The following is a 12,112-nucleotide window of genomic DNA, read 5'->3' on the forward strand; positions in this document are numbered from 1 at the left end:
AAAGCATGTTTAATGTTTTAGGCTCGATACAAAGAAGCAAGAGAATATCGAAGAGCAAAAGTTGATGCTTCATATAAATACATATTTGAAGTTCTCAGTGTTAGTCTAGGTTTAGACTTAATAACTGTGGAAGAAATGATTTTGGATGCCCCTTCGGTGAGTCTGTTCTGTATGTTTGTTGATTTCAATTATTAGTCAAAATATGTAGCAGATTGCCCCTTTGATATGAAGTGTTATTCATCATTTTGATTGTTTCTGCCAGAAAATCTGATTAATAAGGCATACAACTCATCTAAAATGATATCTGACTTAATCATTCTCTTTAGTTTCCTGGCAGATTTGAAAATATTCCCAAGCTTTTTGATTGTGGCTTTTTCATCTTTCTCACCTCAGGGAAGTTATAATTACTGTTGTTATTTGGACCCAAGAGATTCTTGTCACATCCACCAGTTCCAAAAGTTTCATCCATCTCAGACTGACATTATTATATTCTAAAGATGATTGTTTTTATTTGCTAAACAAGTTGTTACTGAAATGCCAAAGATTCTGCAAAAAATATGTGTAACTTCATAGGAATATTTTGAAAATTAAGAGTGTTATTTTAGTAATGAGGGAAGATTAATCCTGCACCATTTAATTACTGTAATTACATTTGGAAAGACCCATTAAATACTTTCCAGTTTTGTGTGCTTGCTTTGTTTTTGAATGTTTAAAAGATGGGATAAAGTGTAGAGTGAGTAGATCCCAGACCTGTGGAACTTCTGAAAGTTCAGTCATTTCTGTGTATCTTTCATAGTATTTCAAAGAGATTGAACAAACAGGAGCAACCAGCCAAACTTTTCTTTTAGCAGAGTATCAAAACTTGGTATGGCTGTATGTGAAAAGATTCAGCACTGGCCTTCTCTGATTGCATGATGCTGTTTTTGTCTGTTAGAAAAATTGAACTTAGCATTAAAAACTCAGCCAGATATTGTCTCCTTTGACCAAACAAATCAATTGTTAGAACTTCAGCTCTTCAGTTACAAGCCAGATTTAGTCCCAATCCAAATATGCTGTTTATTGTTTGATTACTGATATTTATATATCATAAAGTGTACTTAAACAGCCCTGGTTTGTCTTATGCTTACACACACAGAGGTGCTTTAAGTGTTGTTAATCAACTAACATTTCTTTTATTTTTTACAATTTCTAGATGGTATATACTGTTAGATGTTCCTGACTTCATGTAAAACTGCTGTTCTACACTGAGTTTGACTAATTCAGAACCTTTGGGTTCTTAGGCTTTTTGGGTTTTAGTTTTGCTTTGGTTTTGGGTGGGTTGTTTTTTTTGCTGTCACCAGGACCATCTGAACATTTTTTATGGTTGGAAAGGTGCCCGTTTTAGTTTATTCATAAATAGTTTAGGTGTCTGGGACTATGTCAACATTGTTCTTTAACAAATTTGTCCTAAGTAAATTCTGATATATGTACATGTCTCTGACATACGTGAGTTAATTTTTACCCTTTAAAGCATTAGCCTATATATGGATTTGCACAGTGAGTGTTTGTACCACATGGACTTGAACCAGAAGCTGTGTGCAGAAGCAGCAGCCACAGGGACAGCTCCCATCCCACTTCCTGTGTAAAGGCATGCAAGCCCTAAAGTTACTGTTCGCTTTTCTCTTCCTCTCAAGCTGGAGTGCTTTTTCTAGTAGTGAATCTTCTTCTGATTTTTGTCACTGTCCTTTCAGTACCTTACTAACTTTTCTTTCACTATTTTGGGGGGGGGATTTTTTCTGTATTTTTCTCAGTTTTAACCCTGTTACTCACTAGTGCCTATTAACCAAAGTAAAAGCGCAGCATGCATTTCTAGAGCTAGCTTGCTTTCATTTCTTTTATTTTTGCACAATGTTGTCTTCTCAGAAGAGTGGGTTTAAATTCTGTCCTACTGGGTGTCACTCATTTTCCTATCACCATTCTGATTCAGATTTTGTATTTGTTTATATGGGGGAAAAGGTCATGCTCATAAGAAATATACCACATCTAGAGGTGTATGCTTTGTGCTGAAACAGCTTACGCATCTCCAAACAAACTTGCTACCTGAATTTCTGACTTTTTTTTGATTGAGAGGAAACAGGAGGTCTCACTACCGAAGCTGAGAAGTTGGACAGTTTGAATGCCCAGTAACATATTGTTGAGTCACTCTTCCTTGCAGATAACTACAGAGATTGTGAAAGAAGCTGGATTTTGATGAGATCGGTACCTTCTGATCTCCTCCAAACCTTTCAGTGCTTTTCAGAGCGTTGTTCACTTCCTCCTAAGTCACATACCCTGGCTTTACCAAGACATGCAAGTTTCCCAGGGTGGTTTGAAAAATTCAGATTTTAGAATCCCTAGTGATAATTTCAGGCAAATTCTTCAGAATGATAATCTGTACACAAGCTGCATTTGTTTCAAAGCTTTGCATCCTTGCTATCCAAAGTAATTTGTATAAAATAACAAAATCAAAATGACCATCTAGAGACCTGTAGTGTTTTAGGGTGACCAGTTTATGGACAGGTACACCAAGCTAATTATGGGGCAGCATGGTCTCCCTCAGATATGATCTCATTGTCCTTCCAGAAGTCAGCAAAATCTTTGTCATCATTAAAAGATTTTGGAGCCAATGTGGCCAATTCACGTCCCCAGAATAAAATCCTCATGTGTTATGTTACTTGTCTTTTACAAATTATCAGGGGTAGAGTAGCAACAGCAGGGTATGTCAAGACATGCAAATCTGCTGTGTATGTTTCTAAGTCTCTTATGACCAGTTACTTCCAGTTGATACTTTGAACTTACAGATCTCTGTGAGTGATAGACTATCTTCCATTGTCTCTGCATTACTGGACAAGACTATAAACATTTGATATACAGTTATCAGGAGCTAGGTCATTTGCGTGTGCAGGTTCAGTAATTGAAGGCACTATTTGAAAAATCTGTTACGTTGTTTTGTAACTCCTCACAATATTTGAGGATAAACATTACAGGCCACCAAAACTTTCAACAGTGGCATGGTTGGTCAATTTATTTTGCATGTCTTAAAGGCACATAAATATATTTTGAGTAACAAGTATTCACTTTTTGATTTAACAGTTGGAAGCCTTTGATTCGTTTTTTGCCAAAGGGGGAAGTAAAAGTCTGAAAGTTTTCTATCAGGAAGGAGAAGCACCAGGAAAAGGTATCCACAGAGGACCTGAGAGTACCTCATATTCTCTGTTTTCTGACTTACACATGACATTGTGTGATAGTGTGAATCTGAATAAACAAAGTACCTCAGTCACCAGCAAATTAACCCAGAATCACAAGAGTGAGCAAATTCCTTTTTAAGTGCAGTACAATGCACCAGTATTGATTTGTAAGACATATGTTTAGTGTAGATCTTTAATCGTGGTTAATTACAACCATGAATTCTGCTGATTTTGGTAATCTTACACACAAAAGAAGAAAATAGATTATTTCTGTGCTGCATTTTATTTGACTATACTGATTTAAAGAAGTGACACCTGTGAAATTCTTTTCAGAGTGTGGTCGGACAATTCCAGGAGTTGAAAAAGGAAGTAAAATGATGCGATTGTATGTAGACAACACACCAGGCAAATTTGTAGGACTATGCTTACATTTTGTTCGTTGTAAGAATGACAGACGTATAAATGCAAAATCTATACATGAGGTATTCTCTTATATATTTTAAAACCTAAAAACTTTAAAAGTAGCTATTTTTGTTTCATTATTTGTTTCACTATTGTCACGAAGTTACTGGTAACTGTGTTTTTGAATGTTAAGCTCTTAGCATGTTCTTTGCTCTGTTTTGGGTAGACAGTGAATAGCTGTATTACTTCATCAAACACTCGGGATATCTTTGGATTCAGTGTCTTATAGGACTCTTGTTAAATAAGGCAGAATTTAGATAAATTTCTCATTCTCCTTGCTGGTTTTGAAGAGGTTAAAGCCACTAATTAAATTTTAGATGTGATAAAAATCTCTGAACTAGAAGGCCTTGCTGAGAAGGCTGTTGCAAATACCAGCAGATGAAAAATTTACTCATACCTTTCTCTTTTACCTGTCTTTGAATGTGTGAAATACGCGTTTATCCTATGCAAATTATGTAGCATGAATTTTTCTGCTTTATAAGACAAATCCTTAGGTAAGCGTGAGCTTCATTCTTGTTTATAGCTACATGTCTTAATATTCGGGCAGTGCTCAAGGGACTGTAAATTGGTAAGAATCAGAGCTGCATATGTATCTTCTAATTAATATGACTTCCAATTCTTCAGACAGAAAATCTACTATTAATTTATATACTTTTTATGTTATATTAAAATGTGTTATTGCTTTTGAGAGCTAAAAAGCTGAAGGGAGGAAAAGCACTATCAGAAGATATAAGATCTGTCTTTATCAAGAGTCTTAATATGGGTCATAAATATTGCCTTTGCATCAAATTCCTTACTGAAGTGATGAGAAAAGGAAATCTATGTTCAAGGAAGTTTGTTACATGAAGTCTGTTAATATTTGCACATTTGAAGGATATTTATAATATTGGAATATTAGAAATGGTCAGAACTTGTAATGTTTAGTTTTGGAGAGCAGACAGAAATTTCATCTGAACCAAAGTAATGTACGTTCAGTCAAATAACTGCTTCTAATGTAATTTCAGATATGGACATTCAGAACATTTTTGCTATTCACATATCATTAGATAGTACCTAATTGTAGATGGGCACATTTAGAATATTTTTAATTGCTCTGTACTATTTAAAAATTTCCAAACTTTCTATATGATAGGGAAATAACTGAAATTACAAAAATATAACATGGCAGCCTTTTAAAACTCTGTTCAATCATTGTTGATTTCCCTTTTTATTGGAAGCAGTATCTTATTGTCATGTTGTAGGTATCAGTATTTTATAAAGATTTTGTCTCCTGAAATTAAGGTTTTCAGTGGCATATTGGAATGCCTTTGTAAAAAAAATACACTGATTTTATAATACTGTTTCCAGTCTGAGCTACTGCATTACTGACAATCATTCTGTTACGATGCAGGATATATTCTTTGGTGTTTTGGATGCCACTGAAGGACTCCTACGTGGTGTTAGGAATATGATAGAAAAGATTTTTCTCCCTGCTATCCTCACAACAAATAATTGGGGTGCTTTAAGGCAGACCAAACAAGATACAAAAGACAAAAGGAGTTTGGTGGAAACAATTAACAGATACCTTTCATTTTTAGAAGGTAAGCATTGCATTTAGGAAGCAATCAAACTAGAAGAATTCTACTTAAGTATCACATAAGCAAGGAAAAATAAAATGATCAATCACTTGCATAATAAATACTTGGGTCGATTTTTTACTTAAAAGTTACTTAAAAGTAACATACTACTAGAGTATTTTCTTAAGGAGGAACACTATTTAAAATAAGAATTTTCTGCTTTATATGAGTGCAGTAAAATGGCTATTACATTGAAACAGCATTGATTACAGACACATATTCCCAAATTTAAATTGCTTACACTGTTAGAAATTGATTTTAAAGTCTTAATTGGTGCTGTATTGTAAGTGGTTTTTTTTACAGGGGTTGTTTTGTTGTTTGTTTTTTTTTATTCAGGGGCTGCAATAAGCATTGAAGGAACTGTTGAGTTGAAAAAAATAGATTACATTGATTTTTCTATACTTCAGTCCTTTGAGAAAGTAACTGCAGTAGCTGATAGTCCTGACATGATTCACCAGCTAGAGGAAGTACTTATGATATGGTATAGACAGATTGAACAGGTAAACTATTGTTTTAACATATCAATCCAGCATGAATATGGCTGGATATGTATAAATTATATATGAGACTTGCCTGAAGTTAGCTGAAGGCTTCAGCTGCATCTCCTCCTGCATAATACAAGTACTTCACTTCTACGCACAAGTGAAGTGGTTAGTCTTTATCCGAAGGAACTTTCAGTCTAGCAAGAACAACTGTTTCTGAACAGTTAATACACAAACATTAAGAAGGTGAGAACAGATGGATGCAGGAGTAATAACACTGAGGGGGACCACATATATGTACAGTTAGGTATACTCTACACATTACATCCGTTAAGTTTCTGCTGCCGGTCATGGTATGAGATACTACTCTTTGAAAGGTCTTTGACCAGGGCTGGTATGGCATTTTTTTATCCTGTGTAAATCTTACATGATAAGGTCTCAGTTATCCAACAAACTAGTGTCTGAGGCTTCCGTGATAAAGCACAGAACCCTTTGTCAAAATACAGAATCTGTGTAGACTGGGACATGCTCTACTGATAAAGTCATACCATGTTTAGTGTGTTTAGCTCACAAGAATGAAAATATAAAAGACACGTAAAAAGAGCTGATTGAATATTTGTCAACATACAAATGAGTATGTTTATGACTTTATGCCTGATATTTAATGTTTTTATTAAAATAGTTCTTCAAGTTTTTTACAAATGAAGTTACATTTGGTTTATTTCAATTCATAAATTCTGATTAAAGAAAAAAATATGAGTACATGCTGAGATTCACACAGCTTATGAGAGCAGTTGAACAGATGTATTAACTGCATTAATTTCCATTTAAGAATATGATTAAGTACAATTCAGACTTAGCATTCTTTTCCAAATCTGAACTGTTTTCACGTGTCATAAACTGCAGGCTTGTGCCTTTTTAAGTTAGTATCCTCAGAGTGTTTCTCCTCTTCCTTATAATGATTTGTCTATTCTTTATAGTAGACATTTGTTTTTGTTTTTTTTCAAATTGGTTGCAGGCTCTGATTGAGAGTAAGCAGGTGAGGAAAGAAGCTGATGATTCAGGTCCACTGACTGAACTACAGCATTGGAAATGTATGTCTGCTAAACTGAATTTTATTATTGAGCAGATCAAGAGACCAAACTGCAAAGCTGTCATTAATTTTCTGAATGTTGGACATTCTAAACTACTAAGGGTAATTATTTTTTCTTTTTTTATGTTGTTTTTTACTATGCTAGACAAAGCTTCTGTTATTTATTTTGTTTCATTGCATCTAAGAGATTTTCTGAGGAGAACTGAAAGGAAAATTTAGGTATGGTGCTGTTACGCTTAATATATTAAGAGAAAGAACAAGACATTTTTAGAGAGACAGACAAAAATTATCAAAAATGCTAATAAGTTTTATTACCTGCTTTGACAATGCCTTTTAAAAACTCATTTCCTAAGATTTACTTCTGGCAAATCAGAAATTGTTTACTATGTATGAAGTTTTTAACAGTACTGTTTTCTCCCTAGATGTGGCAGGAGTTAGATGCCAGAATCACAGATGCAGCGAATGAAGCAAAAGATAATGTGAAATACTTATGCACACTTGCAAAAGTTTGTCAGCCACTTCATAACTATGATGTTGTAAGTATTCCTTTACACAGAATGCCCAGAGTGAAAGAAAGCCTTTTTGTATTGCCTAAGAGTAAGCTTTTCTAGTTTACTTTTCTATTTTTGTAATTTTTCTGATTTTTTTTCTAAATGCCTGTCAAGCTAGATGTTAAAGCATTAGTTTATTATATTACATAAAACATAATATTTTAAAATATGTATTTTATCAATAAACATAAATACATGTGATTGCCTAGTAAGTCAGTCCTGCTGCCAATATTATTTTGAAAATGAGCTGAAACAGGTACATATTTTATAGTGCAAGAATCTTAAAATATGTCTTTCATTGAAGATTCCATGTGTCAAAAAATAGTCACACAGCTGTAACCAAAGTACCAAAAAATCTGTTATATAGAGAAAATGAAACCTAATGAGGTCCTAAATAGATAATATAATATTTTGCTTTTGAAAACAGTATTAGCTGTTTCTATTTGCAGAAGTACTAGCCAGTCAGAATTTAAATAATTTGTTGTCCATGTACATTAGTCAGCCCTAGTTCAAGGTACCAGTTATTACATATATTAACTGTTACTTATTATAACAGGTACATGTTTCAAATGTTTGTTGCAAAATAGGGTGATAGGAGGAAATACTGTGGGGAAAATTGTTTGTTCTGGTTTTTAGTCCTCCATGTATTGGTCCTATATGCTTCCTGTTCTTTGTCAGGAGGTGTTGCATTTCTTTTGAATTTCTGGCAGCTTAGGATCCTACTACAAAGTTTTAACTGAGGGGAAGTGAAAAGACACTGATAATTTATGACCTAGAGCTGATACTGCATGGAATAGTAGAAGAGTATGATAACATCTTCAGCTCTTCGGAGTATCACTAGAGGGTGCCAGGTACCAGGACATAATGATGAGCTGCTTCAGAGGAGCTGTGAAGAAAAATTCTTTTATCTTAAAGACAGACAGTCATCTGTCTTTAAATAGTTCATCATTTTACTAATACAGGATAGTTAAGTATAGTTCTTAGTTTAATCTGAAATAATTTGGATACATCTGAATTTCTGTTTACTCACTTGGAGCACTGTTACACAGATGAAGATAATTTAGGTGGGATTTTCTATGGTATGCAGCTTTAAAATAATTACATCCAAGTTAAATATAACCTCTTTTAAAAAAGAACTACATTCTGGATTGAGTTGAATTTAATATCTGATATTGAAAAGTATTTTAAGTATTAGTGGATCAAGAAAGATGTACATGCAGGTGTAATATGATATTTAATGTGGCATTTAGTACATGCAGTATTGCACAGTCACATTTGTAGCTGAGGTTGGTTATGAACTAGGTGTTTAACTCTGGACTTAGAATCAGAGAAATCTGTAGACAGCCAGTATTCAGGGTTTTATTTTTTGTCAAGGATTAAAAAGAAAACCAGTAGACTCAGAATCTCCTGATTCCATTTTGGGGGTGGTGATAGTAATGAACAAAATGTGGACACTGCGGTTTGGTTTTATACCACATAGCCTTTCTTTCACACTCCTGCCAAATGCAAATGCCTGCTATGTCTTTCCACAATATTAGTGTGTTCACTTTGAGTCTGCAGACCAAAATTAACTCCAGGAGCTTGACTTGTTGTTGAGGGCTGACAGTCAGAATTACTTTTTCTTGTTGCTCTGAATTGCAACTCTGATAAGACGTTGATAATGTTGATGAATTACCATTTTTTTACCTTTTTTCCCACTCTTTCTTTCCAAAATACTTTGGAATTGATTGAATTGCAGAATGCTTGTAATACCATAGTTTGATTTTAATGATATGATCAATGATTTCTTTAAATGTGTGAAAAATATAGATGTTTCATGTGATGATAGAATGATTTAGAGACTCATTAATGAAATTAACATTGTGACATTTATTTAATGATTTTTGTGAAATGTCTGAATGAAACATTTGATGTAATGTTGTTACCACAATGTAATCTCATAGACTACATTTAACAGCTGTACTTGAAGAACAGAAGTATTAATCACAGACAACCATTGTCAGCTGCCAGAAGAATACTTGGTTTTGTGCCAAAAAATGCAACCTGTACATTTTGAATCAATGTTTGATTTTGATCATCAAAATAGCATATTACAATATTCATGTTAATATATTTAATCTGATTTTTAACCAGAACATCTGCGTTTTATTGTTTTTATTACTTGAGGTTTAAAAAATTATTGAGCATGATTACCTTTTATTTTTATTTTTTTCTTTTTACAAGAAACCTTTTGGTAACATGCCATGGCATTTTGAAATTGGTTCTTGTGATTTAGGGGAAAGTGTAATTTAGAATTTGTCAATAGAACAGAAATAGAGCTGGTAAGAATAGGAAGTAAAATTTCTCTTAAAACTCCGCTTTAAGGTATCAATGACACACGGAATACCAAACTTGATAAATGCTATACAAATGATTCACCGTGTTTCAAGATACTATAATACTTCTGAGAGAATGACATCGTTGTTTAGAAAGGTAAATACATTCACTATAGTATTAATCATAAAAATGATGGTGTTTTTTTCAGGAAAAACCCCTCATTTTCTTTAAATGAGTTTTTTTAAATCAGGACTTTTAAAAAAAATCGTAATAATTAGGGGGTTTCTGCATGGGAAAGGAAGAGAAGCCTGTTGATCAGGGGAGGATTGAACTTGGGTTAGAGTCTTGTCTTCTGGAAGGAACTTTGTTGTTATTCTTGGTTCAGTGAAATTAATTTTTTCTTACCTTCTTGATTAATCTCCTGATGTGAATTAATCTGCTGTTTCATAACTTACTGAATCCATAAAGATTATTTTATCATCTGCCTTGAAGACCTATTAAGCAGATGGCTGTTGGTCTGACTAGGCTATTCCTCCAAAAGGTATGAAAGACAAAAGGTTCCTGTTTTCAGAAGCAAGTCAAACTTGAAAAGTTAATTGAATCTTAGGTCATAAACTTTGCCACCTTAAACAGAAAATTAAGACCAGCTGGGTAATTATACCAATGTCTTTTTCCGGAATCCAGGTATTCACTGCAAGGGAGGATTGTTTGTGTAATGGTTTTAGAACAAAGAAATCCCTTCATAACTAAAATACACACCTCCAGTAAGCATATAGGGGAAGTTCCCAGCAGACCCTCATTACACCACTTTTTGAATAAGAACATCCCAGATTTTAGTGTAAAGTTTTGTTACAATTCAGTTTGAACTAGGATATTAAGAAATATGTACTTTTTTGAGGCTATATTTATCCAGGGCTGGGGCTGTTCTCCATACATCAGATGTTAGGTATGGATTATGCAGCAATGTTTATATTGCCTGTTATGTAATTTTTAAAAATATGTTTGTGTATTGATACATATTGACACTTGCTAGTGTCTATTATTGAATGATCTAAGAGATTGAACATTTCCCTACAGGGGCTAATAATAAACTGGTTACATGAAGTTGTGCTAAGAAAGAGCAGGGAAAAGGATATATTTTATTCTGTTGGCTTAAGGTCCCCTTTACTGTTTGCTTCCATTTAAAGCTCATCAGATGTGACACTGGAGGTCCTACCTACAGCTTCACCAGTCATTGTGTTACAGTGTGAGGCTGCCTTTGGTGCAGCAGTTTTCAGTCTACTCAGTTAAGGATTTTTAAGACCTGCTTACAGTACTTTCATGTGTCAGGAGAACTGTGTCGAATTGTGCATGTTATTTAATAGACAAAAATATTGGCTGCCAGTAGCTGTTCTCTAAGATGTGTTTTCTGTATCTGTATTCACTCTCACACTCCTCTCTTTCTGTCATTACAAACTTTGGATTATTGTGGTTGAGAAGTAGAAGTATGTTCTCCCCTTTTCATACCCATGGGAGACCAAGGTAAAGACATACTACTAGAATAGAAAATTGTTTAACAACAGTCTTTAAGGTGCACACACTACAAAGTGTAAAGATGGCAGCGTTAAGTGTAGAACAGTTAGAGTTCTATAACTTCTATTTGTTCTTGAGTTATGGTTGGTGACATTCTGTGTTTATGCATATGTATTGCTGGACTCATAGTACTTACAAATACTTCCTGGGACTTAAATACACTTCTGGAAGTGTTTTAAGACTTTTTATAAAGTGTCATGTATGTTATATATGCTATTTAACCACTGTTATACCCACTGGTGAAATTTATCTGAACTCTAGTACTAATACATGCTGTCAAAATGTTGTTAGATTTTGCAAAACAGGTAAATTTCCTTATAAAATTGAGACCTACTTGTTTTCATTTGTCTGCACCAGGTTACAAATCAAATGGTCACAACATGTAGAGCATATATTACAGATGGTGGCTTGTCTCCTGTCTGGGAGCAGGAGACATCAACAGTCATTGGAAAAATTAAGGTTTGTATGGTGGCATTTTATTATTTACCTATCAAACCTATTGATATGCACAAGGAAGTCCATATCAATATGTATCAAGTACTTCACACCTCTTTATTGTTTTATGTTATGGTGGTTTTGAGTGTTTTTCCATTTTTTAGCCCATGGATGTTGTTTGAACTTAGAATGCCCTCATCTTTATCAGAGTGATCCATTGCTGATCTTGGAAATGGCATCTTTGCTGTATGTGCTACCACGGAATTTTGTCATCCAGCATAACCCACATTCTTCCCTCTTGGTAGTATCTGATATGGTACCATCTTCCTCTACCATGGGAAACCTGGTATTTGAATAGACCCCTGCTTTCTTACCATAG

The 12,112-nt window shown here is 34.1% G+C and overlaps 1 protein-coding gene across 1 annotated transcript in view; it reads left to right on the forward strand.

Moving 5' to 3' along the window:
* Positions 1 to 3,565: 3,565 nt before the first annotated feature.
* Positions 3,566 to 12,112, forward strand: part of DNAH8 (dynein axonemal heavy chain 8) — a 137,287-nt gene continuing 128,740 nt past the window's right edge. The window contains 7 exon segments of the mRNA XM_027788521.2: positions 3,566 to 3,688; positions 5,059 to 5,248; positions 5,621 to 5,784; positions 6,785 to 6,961; positions 7,282 to 7,395; positions 9,775 to 9,882; positions 11,656 to 11,757. Of these exon segments, the coding sequence (XP_027644322.2) occupies positions 3,581 to 3,688; positions 5,059 to 5,248; positions 5,621 to 5,784; positions 6,785 to 6,961; positions 7,282 to 7,395; positions 9,775 to 9,882; positions 11,656 to 11,757 (963 nt within the window). The 5' untranslated portion in view covers positions 3,566 to 3,580.

The sequence above is a fragment of the Falco peregrinus genome, chromosome 11 (assembly GCF_023634155.1).
Source record: "Falco peregrinus isolate bFalPer1 chromosome 11, bFalPer1.pri, whole genome shotgun sequence".
Classification (NCBI taxonomy): Eukaryota; Metazoa; Chordata; class Aves; order Falconiformes; family Falconidae; genus Falco; species Falco peregrinus.